This window comes from Schistocerca cancellata, chromosome 7, assembly GCF_023864275.1.
Source record: "Schistocerca cancellata isolate TAMUIC-IGC-003103 chromosome 7, iqSchCanc2.1, whole genome shotgun sequence".
Classification (NCBI taxonomy): domain Eukaryota; kingdom Metazoa; phylum Arthropoda; class Insecta; order Orthoptera; family Acrididae; genus Schistocerca; species Schistocerca cancellata.
The window spans coordinates 175,897,469-175,915,453 of record NC_064632.1 but is presented as its reverse complement, the minus strand read 5'-3'; the positions used below and the strand labels follow the sequence as shown (position 1 = coordinate 175,915,453).

Sequence of the window (17,985 nt, the reverse complement as noted above, 5' to 3'; positions counted from 1 at the left end):
TCCATGTATAGCAAATGTGTTATTTTGTGTGGGTATGTTCCAGTAATATTATATCCATAATTTGTATTATTTAGCATGTTGAATAGTGGGTTCAGAGCAAGGCAGAACCAGAAAGGACTTAATGAGTTTCCTTGGTATATTCCACGCTTAATCTGTATTGGCTGTGATGTGATATTATTTGAATTTGTTTGGATATTAAGTGTGGTTTTCCAATATTTCATTACTATGTTTAGGAACTGTATTAATTTAGTATCTACTTTGTATATTTCCAATATTTGTAGTAACCACGAGGGGGGTACACTATCAAAAGCTTTTTGGTAATCAATGTATGCGTATTGTAGCGACCTTTGTTTAGTTTTAGCTTGATATGTCACCTCTGCATCTATTATCAGTTGCTCTTTACATCCTCGTGGTTCTTTGCAGCCGCTTTTTTATTCTTCGTTTATAATTTTGTTCTGTGTTGTAGGTGTCATTAATTTCTGTGTAATGACTGAAGTTAATATCTTGTATATTGTTGGTAGGCATGTTATGGGGCGATATTTAGCTGGGTTTGCTGTGTCTGCTTGATCTTTAGGTTTCAGATAAGTTATTCCATGTGTAAGTGTATCAGGGAATGTGTATGGGTCTGCAATGTAACTGTTAAATAATTTAGTTGGATGTGAATGTGTTGAGGTGAACTTCTTTAGCCAGAAATTTTATCTTTTCCAGGGGCTTTCCAATTGTGAGTAGAATTAATTGCTTGCGTGACTTCATGTTGCAAAATTTTCACTTCAGGCATCCGCAGTATCATCTTGTCAGTGTCTGTTTCTGCTTGTATCCACCGTGCATGCCTGTTATATTGTACCGGGTTTGACCATATGTTGCTCCAGAAGTGTTCCATGTCTGTTATGTTTGGTGGATTGTCTATTTTAATGTGTGTGTTATCTATTGTCTGGTAAAATTTCTTTTGGTTTGTGTTGAATGTTTGGTTTTGTTTCCTTCTATTTTCACTTTTTTTGTAAATTCCAAGTCGTTTGTCCAATGCTTGTAATTTCTGGTTCTTATCATCTAATTGCTCTGTAGCTTCTTGTTGTGAGATTTTACCTAACCTTTTTCGTTTTTTGTCTGATATTTCATTTCTTATAAATTGTGTTAGCTGTCCGATGTCTTTTCTCAGTTCTTCTATTCTGATCTGTAGCCTGTGTTGCCATGCTGGTTTTGTGGGTTTCTTCTGTGTGTTGGTTGGTTCTGATCTCTGCCTAGTGTGTATATTTAGTGTAGTGAGTGCTCCTACATAAACCAGTAGTTGTAACTCTTCCATAGTTGTATTTTCATTTATTTTGTTGTGTATGATTGTGTTGATAGTCGTTATTGTTGTTTCGACTCGTGGGTTATTTGGTGGTCTAAGCAAGAATGGTCTAATGTCTGTATTTGTGTCTTTGTATTCTATATATGTCAACTGAAATTTTTCTTCTATATCTAACATGTGTGTCACTTCGTGTTCTATTTGTGCTTGTTCTGGTGGTTGTCTTAAGATTTCGTTTTCCTCTGATTGTTTAATTGATGCATGTTGTTCTTTGTTTGTTTGCTCTGGGATGTTTGAGTCCGTTACTGTATTTTCTTCTTCTTCTTCTTCTTCTTCTTCTTCTTCTGACTGCACATTATTTTGTTCTAGTATTTGTTGTACTTGTTGTTTGATGTTTTCCAAATCTGACTGGGGTATCATGTTATTTTTGATTATTACATGAATCTGATCAGCTAGTCGTCGTTCTGTTAAAAATTTTAATTCTGGGTATCTGGTAATAAATGTTGTGTATACTTGTGATCTGTATGCAGTTGTGTTGGTTCCTAAGTTTGTTGCTTGGTAATAACAGAACATGAGGTGTCGGTTAACTTCATCTGACCATCTCATCCTCTGTCTTTGTTTTCCTTCTAGAGTGGTTGCAGGAAGCATGTCCTGCAAAACACCTCTATTTGGATTTAAATCATTTTCCGTGTGGCTAGCAGTGTCGTTACCATTGTGGACGGGCATAGGGTTCAAGTGTCATCCCCGACCATGACAGCACTTGTCTGAGACTTCGTTAGTTCTGTCCTGAACCAGCTTATCACACTAAAAGGTGGGTTAGCCCTATTAGTGTTCTTTTCGTCGCCTTTTACGACTGGCAGAACATACCAAAGGCCTATTCTTCTCCCAAGCCTCCACGGGGTTTATTATTATCATCATTATTATTATGGTGATATCTTTGATATAGTCATTTGTATGGGATGTGTACAGTACCTAAGAACCTTCCATACTGACTCAGGGCCAATTCAACTTAAATATATTAGATTACTTTCTTTCAAGTTTTCTGAATCCATAAGTATGGTTAGTTTGGCTGAAAATGTGCTGATTACAAACATTAGTACGTTCAGATTTCATTATATTGTTCATGCATAAAAATATGCCTGATTAATGATTTTCTGATAAAGTAGATAAAAAAAGCTGTGTAAATAAGAGAAGTATCATACAACCAGCAATGAAAGTATGTTAGCAACACATACTCAGTTGATTTTGAAGTAATTAACAATTTTTGGTAAAACATCATTGCCGAAATAGAAACATGTATTTGCACAAACTAGCCAGTATAATTCAATAGAAATTATTGCTGTATCTGGAAGTTCACGTTTAAATGAATCTCCATCCACTATTCAGATACTCAGAAATGTACTTTTAATTTGTGAAAAACAGGCAAGCAACAATTGATAACATCAGTTTTAATTATTGTAAACTTATTAAAGAGGCTTTTTGGAAACCATTTTAGTTGGATCTGTAGCTAGTTACAAAATGAGCAAGATTTATGTCCAAAAATATGGAATAAGGTACTGCAGACGATTTCTTACAGATTATAAGTTGGGAAATGTACTGAATGTTATGTAAATTTCAATTTGGTGACTGAACTATTAATTATTTTCAGATTTGAGGGGTAGTGCTTTAAGAGCTTTATTCAGTGACTGTGTTAATTATATATGTTTGCCACAAGTGAACTTCAGTGAATAAGCATTCTAACAATATTGCAGGATGTCTACCAAGTGCATTATGCGTCTACTTTTTTATCTGTACTGTAATTAAAACAGATGAGACTTGAACTGCCCATAAACAGCAGTTCATTAAGCATCCAAGTGCAATTTAAGTGCGTGAAATGCAATTTTTGGTGTGGACTACATTAATGGTACAGCAGATTGTTCCCAACATCAATTTTTCTACATCAGGTTACCTTCCATTCGGAAATGCAAACCAATTTTTCTGCCACTTTCTATGGAAGCAATGCTAACAAGGCTAACTGTGCATGTAAAAATGGGTAGACTACAGTCTCTTTCTTTATGCAGATAACAGACGATTCGTTGCTCTCTAGAGGCAGGCGTGCACAGTAGCTCAGTCCATAAACAAAACAGAAAATTCCTTGGAAAACAACATTACTAAAATGATGAAGTGGTTTCCAACTATGGGTTAAACATTTTCTTGATATCATATTGGTTTTTTTATTGTCATGACTGTGCTATAAATATGATATACTGTTTGTATTATAGGTGATAGGTTTACCACATTATAATATTAATTATTATGTACCATGCTGCTCATTGAAAAGAAATCAGCTGTGCACAACCAGTGACAGACATTACTGGAAAATAGAGAATCATGTTGTGATTTCAAATCTCATACTTTAAACTTGGTGTTACAGATGACTGCTGAGAGGAACTAAGAGAAAAGTGAAGCTCAAGCATACCAGCCCTATTTCTTATTACTCAATCAGAAGAAATATGTTATATGAAAATAATTAATATTCACAATCTTCAGAAATTGTGTAGACTTTTGAGTTAATGTCCTTAGACACCACACTACTACAGTGATAGTCAGTGGTACATTTATTTCCTACAAAACTCATTTCTTAGTTTTCCATCATTACATCACATTACACTTTTAGTACAAAATTCTTTTTTTTTAAATGTTCTCCTCTGGAGTTTCATTAGAGAGTGGGCAGACAATGATTGTCTTTCATGCAGATTGTCAGGCAGTATGAATCAAAAATATGCCAATGAAAGGTTACTGTATCCCTACTGAAGACTTGAGTAAGTTGCACGTGATCATACCCAAGGTACTAACAGATTTTATTTGGAAACTCTGAAAATCAACTTGTAGTTGTTTTGAAAGTGATTCACATACTTTTACCGATTGTTTTCCAACAGAAGTTAAATCTACTCTCCCTTTTCTAAGTATCAACAACAAGTATTAGTGTACCAGCAGTATGCACATACAGGGGTAGGACAAAAACATGGAAACACTGCAAGAAATGAATGCTTGAACATAAACGTGAATGCTAACTAAGTCTACAGGTTGTGCTATTGCATTTAACCACAAATACCACCTGTGCAATGTCTTCAATACGTTACAAGTGTCAGCCGTGGTCAGAACAAAGCTCTATATAGTTGTGAGAGCATTATGTCGTAGCTAAGGGAGTTTGAACATGGGCAGTTTGTTGGTGCTCATATGGTGGATGTTTCTGCAACCAAGGTACATGAAGTGTCTGGTATTTCAAGAGACACTATATTAAAGATTTATACCACATGCAAAGAAAGCAGAAAAACATCATCCGCTACATCACAATGCAGAAGAAAGTCTGAATCAAGTGACTGTGACTGACAGATGCTCACTGAAGAGAATTTTGATGAAAAAGTAAGAGGAAAACGGCTCCAGGAGTCACTGTAAAACTTAATATTGAACTCTGAAACCCTGTCAGCACCAAAACATGAAGGGACCTCCATAAGTTGGGAATCGCAAGACAAGCTGGAATTCCAAAACCACTTGTCACTGATGCCCGTAATACGAAAATGTGGTGCTGGGAACATAAAAACTGCACTTTGAAGCAATGGAAGTATGCCATTTGGTTAGATGAATCTTGTTTCAGACGGTTTCCAGCAACAGGCCAGGTTTACATCCTAAGAGTTAAACATGGCACGTTGTTACGTGATGATCTGGGCAGTCATATCATAATATACTCTGTGTCCCATGGATACACTGCAAGGTCGCATTACTGCCAACGATTATGTGACCATTTTCACTGATCAGGTCCATCCCAAGGCACAAAGTTTGCTACCCAGTGGTGATACTGAGTCCCATGATAATGTGGTCCCTGTTCACTGAGCTTGCTTCGTCCAGGGCTGGTTTGTGAAAATGAGAATGAACTGTAGCATCTGCTTTGTTTGCCAAAGTCACCACATCTCAATATTATTGAGCCTTTGTGGCCTACATTGCAGAGAAGGGTGCACGATCACAATCCACCTCCATCATCATTGCCTGAACTTTCCACCATTTTGCTATTTTGCAGGAAGAACGGTATAAGATTCCATTCAAAAGCATGCAGTACCTGTTTTGATCCATTCTGAGACAACTGTAACCTGGTTTGAATGCAACCAGGTTTCCCACGCTGCATCAGGCATGGTAATGTGTTATGTTTTTGGTGTTTCCATATTTTTTCCATACCCTGTGTAAATGCATAATTCAACAGTTCTGTGGAATCCCCAAATAAGATATTTCGCTGCACATACCTCAAGCTTGAACTGTGATGAGCCACTGTGTGTAACGTGTTCCAGGCACACGCCACACATGTTATAGACTTTAATACCCACCATTCCATCATACTCTTCTAAATATACGAGATCGTGCATGAAATGTACATAGTTCTTTCGTAGATTCGCATATCCATCATATATTGAAGTCCTACAGGCAGAAAAAAAAAATCTCTGTTATATTACATGATCAACTCTTATTTTAACAATGAAATAATATTCCCATAAATGAAGTACTACATCATAACACAATACAAAAATTTAATTTGATTGAATACTTTGAACTCTTATCAATTTCCCAGGCTTGTGTACACCCAGAAAACTTTGATAGCGACTGCGAGGGTTGCCCAGAAGTAATTCACCGCATTTTTTTCCTTCAAAAATTCTTTACTGAACATAATGACAATTACACACATGAAAGAATGGTGTTTTATCTACACACCCTATTTTTCCACGTAGCCTCCATCCTGTTCTGTGGCCTTCCTCCAGTGCAAAACAAGGGCGTGTACGCCCTGTTGGTACCGTACCGATCCTTGAATATCCGAGAGTGGGGATAGCTGCACCCACACTTCCTTTGCCAATTGACACATTCAACGCCAACTATCAAATCTTAATGCATGTCCTTGGTCATAACATCACCTTGTTCCAACATGTCAGGTGTGATAGCCGTGGATGGTCTCTCCGACCGCTGCAAATTGTGGAGCTCTGCTGAACCGCCAACTAAGGACCTCACTCTCTGTGTCCCGTGTCTAACTGACCACAGCAGATGCTCCATAGACTTTGCACAAGAATCTGAATATTCCCCACAGTTTCTTTCTCCGCAGAGAGAAATTCAATGACGGCACGTTGCTTGTAATGTGGATCACCTATTGCTTGTAATTTGCATCACCTATAGAGCCATTTTGAAATGGTCCTGCTGCTATGCTGTCTGTCGGAAGTGATGGAAACTTGGTGCACTTACTAAGGAGACTGCAAATAATACATACATAATGTTTTGCACTTATAGCATTGTTTTCGGCTGAGAAAACAAAAAAAGGGGTGCATTACTTTCTGGGCAACCCTCGTAATTATTGCTGTCATGAAAAATAAAGCTCTTGTCCAAGATGATAATGAGGCTTTTCAAATTTAAAAGGGAGATGTGGATTTCTGAAAGTCTAAATGTGATAGCTCATGAAATCTAATGCTGTTCAGACCTTAGTTAAGAAACAAGATTAAGCTAGATAAAATGAGAAAATACACAACTATTTCAAGAGCTCCAATGGTATGTTTGCAGATGAAATGCACAACTCTGTTACAGACAGTACACAATAATAGACTGTGTGACATCTCTCTGTCTGTGGTATGGATTTATCAATAGTAATTTTTGTACCATATTGTAGATCATAAAAACAGTTTGCAGATAAAAATATAAGTGTGAGTTGTTTTGTGAACAGAACATAGCTCTGTGGAGGTGCCCAGGTGCAATGAATTGCCAATTTCCCAGTAGTATCACAACCACTATACTTGCATCAGAAAATTTAATAACCTACACAGTCATCATGGAATTTTTAAGAGACTGTATTCTGCTATATCAGTGAGTGCCAGTTTCCTTGGTAGGCTTGTGTAGGATACCAGAGCCTATGTCATGTGATGATACAGTCATTACGTTTTAAGTTTTCACAGATAATCACTAGATGCCACTAATGAGATAGGATGTTACAATTGCTTTAAAATTTGTCATTACTGTTGTTAAAACAATAATAGCTGAGAAACTGGCAGAGAAGTTGACTAGTATGAGCATTTGAAGGAACAATGTTGTGAAAAAACAGGAATTCCACATGAAGGTTTGCATTCAGTGTGGTATGACAATATTCAAAAAGGCCCAAGTTTCAACAATGACTTGCATCAACCTGTTTGTAGAATTTTTTTACAGTTGTGCTTCTTCTAGTGACGAACTTTCTGAACACCAGTCAAAATTGGTTGTCATCCCAAAAAAAGACGATGCTGTGCACAACGCGATCGAAAACATGACTTGCCATGAGACAGAGACATCACAGTACATTCAAATTTGAATTAACGTTTATATGTGAACAAGACGCAAGTTCCTGACTGATTCCATACAATGCGATTGAAGCTCAAAAATAAATTTGTTTAAAAATGCTCCTTAAAGAAGTGAACCTAAAAGTTGCAAGATCTATATACAACACTGTAGCAGGACTTGAGATAGAATGTACTCAAAGTCAAAAACAACAAAGCTGGTTCTTTTGCAAAACACATCCAACTGCTGATGAACAGTTAATGCCAAATGGTACACAATAATTTTGTTTTCCTGAAGTCATCAACAAAATAACCAAAAACTTCGCACAATCCTTCTTTGTGAAGATTACGTTGTTACATGGTATATCAAAACAAAAACAATAAAATGACTGGTGAACAGTATACACTGTAGCACGATGCAGGAAGCAGCACAAGAGATGAAGTATCTGCTTCATGTGAGCACTCTCTAGGGAACAGTCACTGGGTCAAATCTGATGAAACCTCCATCAGGGCTTGCACAAATGGTTTCTGGGACAGTGTTGTCAAAGAACATGGAGTCGACATGCCTGTATATGGTGATGACGTGTATACAAGTGACACAGTAGCTGGCAGCTAGTATGTGTAAGGGCATACTAGCAGCGTTGGTTGAGTTTGCATAACCCAATTAGGACCACTCTGAAGTGATTTTGAAAACCAATGAGATATGTGAATCGGGCTGGTTAGTAAACTCGGGTCCTTCCTAGCATGGATCCAGCTCATTATGTCCCCTCCAATACTCTTCCTTCAAACAACAATCATAACTAAATATATGAGTGCAACATAATTTTAAAAACTATAAGCAAGCAAAATGCACTTTAGTTTAAATAATTCACCTACATGACAAAGCATCAGCTGCATGGTAAAATACAAAATCAAAGTAAAAAGTACTCAACCTGGCAAACAGAGGACATAATTAGTGATTTTTTTTATGTTGACATTCATGTATCCATTCATTCACAGCCTATGTTCTGTTAATCTCATCTTCAAGGAGAGCTGTCAAGGATGTGAAATGACTTTAGTACCACACAAACAGGCACAAGCAGTTACTGCAGGTATTTCTGCAAGGTATAGTAGTGCCAAACTGGGCTGATTAGCAACAATGACATTGATATTTTGAAATACCACTAAATTTTACTACTTAGTGATAAAAAGCTTCTGTGTAAATAATAGCTAAATTAGAATTTTAATTTTACTGTATATGCAACTGTAAAAGTGTCAGCATATACAAGTTTACCTTCCGTTCATTCATCCATCCATCCATCCAGTTTCATGGATCCCATGAAGTAGGATAACTGTTTTAGGTGTGTAGAATGAGTCATAACACTCATTAACAAAAGACAAAATGGTGTGCGCAACTACGCACCAATGCTACACCGCTGAAATAGCATGGCAGCGGAGTCACCAGGGAGGATTCACACACACCACCGCCTTCATTGGCGGAGAATGCTGCACTACATTATGCTTCCACAAACACGTGATGCCACCATTAGGAATCCTGTAAGCATCCATCACCAGTGTATTTAGGGCTTCACTGATGGCTCTGCAAGCAGCTTCTCTGGTGCCTGTGAACACGCAGCCAATCACCACCACACGCTGCACCACCTGCTCTTCGGCCCAGTCTGCCAGCACTCCGTTCTGCTGGAAGTGTGGTATCCCAACAGTGTTTTATTTTGGCGAACTGATCAATAGACTTGTCTCTGGCTGTCATAGCAAACTACGTTTACAAGGGCACTATGTGTGGACTTCAGTTTTTGCCAGAGTAATTCAGATTTCTCCTTTTACGCTGAGGAAGGCAATATTTTGTTGAAAAGGCTCAAGTTTTTCCATTTCCTGTGTTTACTAACAGAATGCCCACACGACAGTGTTGCATATTCAAAATAGTGATCCAAGAATTAACTAACTGAAATAACTGGAAGAGACTATTTTGTTTTCTTTACAAATTTCAAGAAGAGTAATTTTGTGAACTCCATTTTCAACTTTGTTGTTTTCAGTACAGTAATAAAATTTTACTTACTAATTTGAGCCTCAAACATTCAGAACTGAAACTTGCGAATAAAATGTGTATTGTTTCGGATATTCATATGTTCTTGCTGGAGTGTCCACACAACGAGACACTTCACAAACAAATAATTGAAACTAACCAGATTAGATGTGCAGTTTGTTCACTTTCTAAAAATCCACGGCCTGGCAACCGATAGGAGTCACTGTTTCGACATAAGCAGAATGGCCTTAGTTGGCAAGAACAGTTGTTTCAGCACAGCCAACCCTAGTTAGCAGATGGTGCGTTTAGTGTTTTATGTATTATAATACGAAATGTTTTAAATCTGATGATGGGTTCAATGAAGCTACTCATTCTCACAAAATATGTAGCAGTTACTGCACGTGTTCTCCAGGATGAGTATTAATAAACTCCAGGTAGGCTGACTACACTTTTCCTGTGTAGGCAGCAGTTTGCTTTCTAGACTGAGCAAGCGAGCGTAGCAGTTTGATCTGCTATTTCTCAATGTCATATCATTTTACAACATGTAGTATTGTTCTGCAAGCTTGGCTCTGCCTCACTGTTCTCTCTCCATGAATGGGAGTAGGAGGAGTTGATGGTGTCATCCTTGAAGCAGCCTCAGACTCACCACTCTTTTACAAAATACATACAACTCACAAATCACTTCACAAGTAACAACTCAGGATAGTGAAGCTAACCAGGAAACAGTATCTACATACTAGCAATCATTATTGGAAACTAAGTTTGGTAGCAATCAGAAACAAGTGAATATCACTTTGTTGTCATACAGTCTTTCAACTTATCAAAACAGAGACTTCTATCTGACGCAAAGTGAACAAGTAGCACTTTTCATTCCAATACATCCACAATGAGGTGGTCCTCCAGGATGTAGAACATGTCCAAAAAACAAGAACACACAATAAATATTTACAAACAGAAACAAGTATGCTAATGTATCTTCCATAGATTCCACATGAATCTGACACTTGTGGAATAATAAAAATAAAATCTTTTACATATTTTCATTTAAAGGGTTATAAGAAGTCAGATCTTACATAATACTTGCGTTATTTGATATTATAAGCAACATTCACATATCAGCTGATCCTACTAAGAAATTAATCAATGGAATAGGAGGAGTTTGTCACCAACAAATTCCTTAGGCTCCTCTTAAACTGAACTTTATTGGTAATTAAACTTTTTATCAGTGCTGGCATGTTATTGAAAAATGTGTTTCTGAATAAGGGACACTTTTCTGCGCCAAGCTAAGTGACTTTAAACCTCGTGAAGATTATTATTTCTAGTACTGATTCTATGAACTGAGCTGTTGGTTTGAAAAAGTGACATTTTTTATGACAAATTTCATTAATGAATAAATATATTGGGCAGTAGCTGTTAACATCCCTAGTTCCCTAAATAGGCTTCTGCAGGATGTTCATTAGTTCACATAAAAATTTATTCTTATTACACATTTTTCTGACTCTGAAGACTTTAGTTTGGTTTGACACACGTGCCTAAAAAAAGTATCCCGTGTGACATTATGGAATTAAAGTAATATAAGTACACTAGATCTTTTATTTTTATATCACCTATGTTTGACAACATCCTCACTGTTTCAGCAGTTCTTTGGTATGCTCCTCCCAGATGAATTTATTATCAAGCTGTAAACCCAAAATGTAACACTATCAAGTTCTATCTGCTTGTGATCAAATTTTAAACATGTACTGGCAGAAAACCTCTTACAATTTCTAAGTTGCATATAGTGTGTTTTTCAAAGTTCAGTGACAAAGAACTGGCTAGAAACAACTAATAATGTCCATAAAAATTTCATTAACCAATCTTTCTAATGTTATACTTGATCTGCCATTTATGGTAAATTTTACATCAGGTAATGTTCTGATGGAAGGTCATTGACCTACACAAGGAAAAGTAAGGGCCCTAAAATGGAACCTTTTGGGACACCATATGCAATTAATTCCCAGTGGGATGATTCCTGATAGCTTAATGTGTGTGTCTTTCCTATTAACACCCTTTGCTTACTGGCACAGAATCTGGATTCAGACAATTTTGCATCATCTCCTATTACAATGTAATATTCTAGTTTACCTACAAGGATATTGTGATTCAGGCACCTTTGACAGATCATAAAATATACTAGTCGTCTGTAATTTATTGTCTAATGAATTGAGTGCATTCTCATTGTAGAAATCCAAATTGTAACACTGACAATATATTATTTATTATCAGATGGTTAAGAAGCTGATTGCACATTACCTTTCACTAATTTTCAAGAACGCTGGCAAAGGTGAAATTGGATAGAAACCTGGCTGTATTTCTTTATCACCTTTCTTAAATAAAACATTAACACTGTGGCATACTTCCACCATTCCAGGAAAGTTCCACTGATAAATGAATAGTTACAAAGCAACTTAATACATTGCTAATCTCAGAAACACACACTAACTTTGTTGATATTTTATCATAACCACTAGAAAAGTCTAGTTTTAAATGTTATATGGCGGACATTACTTGTAATGGTGTAGTGAGGGTCATAGTGATATTAATGAAGTAGTGTGTATTGACTGGTTATACTTAGATATTCTATGACAGTGCCTACTGAACCTGACAACCCCATTATCCAGTAACATGCTTCTTAAAAAGTTCCGTAACACTGCACAAATCTGTTACCAATGTATAGTTTGCTGTTAATGTTGTCTGCTTCTATTCGTGTCTCGTTCTACCAGTCTCCTCCTTCACTATATCCAATATTGTGTCTATTTTGTAACCTGATTTGATTATCTTTTCATCACAATGAATTTGCCTTGATGTCTGTATTACTATCTTTAATATTTTGCAAGTATGTCTTGTAATGAGCTAGAGCATCAACATCAGAGTTGTTTCTGCATGAGAGGTACTATTTCCATTTTGCCATTTTGTTTTGCAAGATGTCTTTATTCCTTGAGTAATCCATGGCTTCTTTGTACACTCTGGGCTAATCTGGGTTACTTTTGGATGAAAACAGTATTCATGTAAGGTAAGTACTTTTATTATAAAAGTGTTGTGGTGTTTTATTTTTTTATTCATAATGTTTTATTTTTTTATTCATGGTGTTTTATTTTTTTAGCACTGTATACATCACACCATTTCATGTCTTCAAGAAAGTCCTAAAATAATCAATTTTTGGTTTACTGACTACCCTCTTGAATTCCGATTTAATAGATTTTATATCTTATCCAGTGTTAACATTTAACAAAAACAGCTGCATGTCATGCTCTCACAGGCCACTGACTATTGGTTTTGTAATAAAATTATATTCATATACCTTTCTGTGGACATATTATCAATGGATGTTTGTGCGCAATTAGATACCCTAATTAGAAAGTTTACAGTATCAATTAAGATGAATTAGTATTATAATCAATGATACATAAAGTTCTACTTATGTCTCATGTGCTTCAATATACTGCTCTGGGCAACACTGATGAAATATGCATGTTCTTAAATAATGACTATTCTTGAAGAACACTGAAAGTCCAGTTTTCTCTACTCCTGCTCTACAAAAGCAAGATGCTATCCTAAATCCCATAGTACTTAACACGCCCATGTGACTGATCATATGACATTCCAGGAGCTGGATTATGTCAACTGAGTTTGATGACTAATTCATCATCAATGTATAGAAGTAGCTCACTGTTTTTACTCCTTAGTCTTTGAATATATTGGTGCAATAAAAATAGTACTCATTTCACAATGACTGATTTAAAATTGGATGGAAATAAAATTTCTGCTGATTGCTGAAAATTTTTAACCAAGAGCACAATATGCCAGAGTTATATAGTTTGGTTTCTTTCTCAAACTGAAGGTTTGTTTCAATCCTAAGCTCTATTTAAACTTTATCTTTCTGTCCTCCTTATTCTAAAAAAAAGTATTCTGACACCAGTAATGAATGGTATTTTACCACTCACAAGAGTGGCTCCCACCCCTTCCCCTTAAATTTTCTAGTACTAGCCCAGACAGTTTCCCCTTCCCTTGCCTGTTGAGGTGAAGGTCGCGCATAGCATAATGCCATCTACTGACAGAATCAACAGGAATCATGCCCACATATGACCCTGCACCCAATACAAGCAGCCATTCCAACTCAAAATTTACTCTTCTGATAGAAGAGTTCAAATGAAGTCAGTCGTGACATCTCAGAACAGAAACAAACTCAACACTGGTATGTCTTGATGCAGTCTTTACCATATCACACATGTGAGACCCGCTCTATACCAGCACTAGGTTAAAAAAATGGTGACTACATATTCTGATTCTAGTTATCCTGCAAAAGTTAGTGAATGCATGCAGCAAGATAACTACCTAGCAATGAAATTTCCTTTCCTTTAACGACTTCCCTACATTATTACTTTTCCATTTACTGCTAAAAAGTTTGCTGCGCCGTGTTTACATCTACATCTGCATGTGGCTTGTCAGTTCCTAACACAAACAACAGGTCAACCTTATTTTTCACATTCACCACAAAGCTGTCAGACATTCTACACCTCTTCTTTCTGGTGCTGCTTCCCATCTTGTTTTACCTTTCTCCCTCCTTAATTTGTCCAAATCTTTACCAACTTTGTCTTATTCAGCAGTTGTTGTTGTGGTCTTCAGTCCTGAGACTGGTTTGATGCAGCTCTCCATGCTCCTCTATCCTGTGCAAGCTTCTTCATCTCCCAGTATCTACTGCAACCTACATCCTTCTGAATCTGCTTAGTGTATTCATCTCTTGGTCTCCCTCTACGATTTTTACCCTCCACGCTGCCCTCCAATGCTAAATTTGTGATCCCTTGATGCCTCAAAACATGTCCTACCAACCGATCCCGTCTTCTAGTCAAGTTGTGCCACAAACTTCTCTTCTCCCCAATCCTATTCAATACCTCCTCATTAGTTACGTGATCTACCCACCTTATCTTCAGCATTCTTCTGTAGCACCACATTTCGAAAGCTTCTATTCTCTTCTTGTCCAAACTAGTTATCGTCCATGTTTCACTTCCATACATGGCTACACTCCATACAAATACTTTCAGAAACAACTTCCTGACACTTAAATCTATACTCGATGTTAACAAATTCCTCTTCTTGAGAAACGCTTTCCTTGCCATTGCCAGTCTACATTTTATATCCTCTCTACTTCGACCATCATCGGTTATTTTACTCCCTAAATAGCAAAACTCCTTTACTACTTTAAGTGTCTCATTTCCTAATCTAATTCCCTCAGCATCACCCGACTTAATTTGACTACATTCCATTATCCTCGTTTTGCTTTTGTTGATGTTCATCTTATATCCTCCTTTCAAGACACTGTCCATTCCGTTCAACTGCTCTTCCAAGTCCTTTGCTGTCTCTGACAGAATTACAATGTCATCGGCGAACCTCAAAGTTTTTACTTCTTCTCCATGAATTTTAATACCTACTCCGAATTTTTCTTTTGTTTCCTTTACTGCTTGCTCAATATACAGATTGAATAACATCGGGGAGAGGCTACAACCCTGTCTTACTCCTTTCCCAACCACTGCTTCCCTTTCATGCCCCTCGACTCTTATAACTGCCATCTGGTTTCTGTACAAACTGTAAATAGCCTTTCGCTCCCTGTATTTTACCCCTGCCACCTTCAGAATTTGAAAGAGAGTATTCCAGTTAACATTGTCAAAAGCTTTCTCTAAGTCTACAAATGCTAGAAACGTAGGTTTGCCTTTTCTTAATCTTTCTTCTAAGATAAGTCGTAAGGTCAGTATTGCCTCACGTGTTCCAACATTTCTACGGAATCCAAACTGATCTTCCCCGAGGTCGGCTTCTACCAGTTTTTCCATTCGTCTGTAAAGAATTCGCGTTAGTATTTTGCAGCTGTGACTTATTAAACTGATAGTTCGGTAATTTTCACATCTGTCAACACCTGCTTTCTTTGGGATTGGAATTATTATATTCTTCTTGAAGTCTGAGGGTATTTCGCCTGTCTCATACATCGTGCTCACCAGATGGTAGAGTTTTGTCATGACTGGCTCTCCCGAGGCCATCAGTAGTTCAAATGGAATGTTGTCTACTCCCGGGGCCTTGTTTCGACTCAGGTCTTTCAGTGCTCTGTCAAACTCTTCACGCAGTATCTTATCTCCCATTTCGTCTTCATCTACATCCTCTTCCATTTCCATAATATTGTCCTCAAGTACATCGCCCTTGTATAAACCCTCTATATACTCCTTCCACCTTTCTGCCTTCCCTTCTTTGCTTAGAACTGGGTTGCCATCTGAGCTCTTGATATTCATACAAGTGGTTCTCTTCTCTCCAAAGGTCTCTTTAATTTTCCTGTAGGCAGTATCTATCTTACCCCTAGTGAGACAAGCCTCTACATCCTTACATTTGTCCTCTAGCCACTCCTGCTTAGCCATTTTGCACTTCCTGTCGATATCATTTTTGAGACGTCTGTATTCCTTTTTGCCTGCTTCATTTACTGCATTTTTGTATTTTCTCCTTTCATCAATTAAATTCAATATTTCTTCTGTTACCCAAGGATTTCTATTAGCCCTCGTCTTTTTACCTACTTGATCCTCTGCTGCCTTCACTACTTCATCCCTCAGAGCTACCCATTCTTCTTCTACTGTATTCCTTTCCCCCATTCCTGTCAATTGTTCCCTTATGCTCTCCCTGAAACTCTCTACAACCTCTGGTTCTTTCAGTTTATCCAGGTCCCATCTCCTTAAATTCCCACCTTTTTGCAGTTTCTTCAGTTTCAATCTGCAGTTCATAACCAATAGATTGTGGTCAGAATCCACATCTGCCCCAGGAAATGTCTTACAATTTAAAACCTGGTTCCTAAATCTCTGTCTTACCATTATATAATCTATCTGATACCTACTAGTATCTCCAGGATTCTTCAGGATTCTTCATATTCAGCAGTAAGGGCATTAATTTTCCCTCATGTTCCATGATGATTCTATCTACTACATATACTACAAAACCACTGAAGAGCGTGACTCCCTTCTCCAATTTCCACTGCCCTAGTCACCCCCATGGAAAGAAGTACTACACCCATCAAAAAAAAAACCACCACACAACTAACAGTTCTATGGCAAGCCACAACTTTACAATCATGATGAAAATAATATTTCAGTAGGAATAAATCAACTAAATTAATGATAAACAATAAAGCCTGTCTACAAAAATTTGGTCTTTACACAATTTCTGCAAACAAACTACTTGTGCACAGTTTTTTTATTAATAAAACAATTTAAATTTAGGCTACATTGGAAAAATGTGAACTAAGCAATGATGAGATAAGCTCTAGTTAAATTTCTGAAATGAAAAAAGAACAATTAAACCAGACTATTGAAGTTTACTGTGCCAAGAAGTAAAATTACGGTTGCAACCTGACTTTACAATTTTAGACAATGGGAGGTTCAATTCAATTCAATTTTTATTATCACATAACATGCCTTGTACAATCAAAGATTGTGACATAGGTGACTTGTCAGTTTTTACACTATATATAACAATACTAAAAACAGACAATAAACTAATAATATACATGGTGTAACATCTTCAAAGAGGAATTTTAATTACAATTATAATGCATTGTTACCATTCATGAAATCTTCTACACTATAGTAACATTTATCTTTCAGATATTTTTCCAGGTCTCTTTTGGTGCCTTTTACATTTGGGTCATCCATATCTTTCCATATTTTATTTACAAATTTCATGCCCATATAGTATGGGGTTTTTTCATATGATTTTAAACGGTGGGTAGGTAACATGTAGCTCGTTCTATGTCTCGTATCATATTGATGCAAGAAGAAGTTGCCCTCAAAAAGTTGTGGGTTTCTTTTCATGAAAAGTGAGAGTTTCATAGATGTATATGCTTGGAATGCTCATTAGATCCAGTTTTACAAATAAAGGTTTGCAGTGTTGCTTTGGTTTTGCTCCCATCATTGCTCGGATGATTCTTTTTTGTAGTCTAAAAGCTCTAAGTAAATTTGTTTTTTCAGACCCCCAGAAAATTATACTATACCTAATGACTGAAACAAAATATGCATTATATACAGTTTTTCTTACAGCTAAATCAGTGATACTATACAAGATATTCATAATATATACAAGGCTATTCAGTCGACCCAGTATGTTGTCCACATGGCGACGCCATAACAGGTTTTTATTGACTAACACGCCAAGGAATTTGACACAGTCTGCAGTCTCTAATTTTTTGTCCATATACCTTATTTCACTTATAGACTGTGCAGATTGTTTTGTGGTAAAATGAACAATTTCTGTTTTTGTAAAATTTAATGTCAAGTTATTGTTTTTGACCCATGCCTCCACTT

General features: G+C 36.8%; 1 protein-coding gene across 1 annotated transcript in view; it reads right to left on the bottom strand.

Annotated features, from left to right (window-relative positions):
* The window catches only part of LOC126092027 (helicase MOV-10-like), a 375,996-nt gene that overhangs the window by 160,861 nt on the left and 197,150 nt on the right, over positions 1-17,985 (bottom strand). Inside the window, exon 9 of the mRNA XM_049907422.1 lies at positions 5,563-5,734. Coding sequence (XP_049763379.1) covers positions 5,563-5,734 — 172 coding nt within the window. The remainder of the gene's footprint in view (positions 1-5,562; positions 5,735-17,985) is intronic.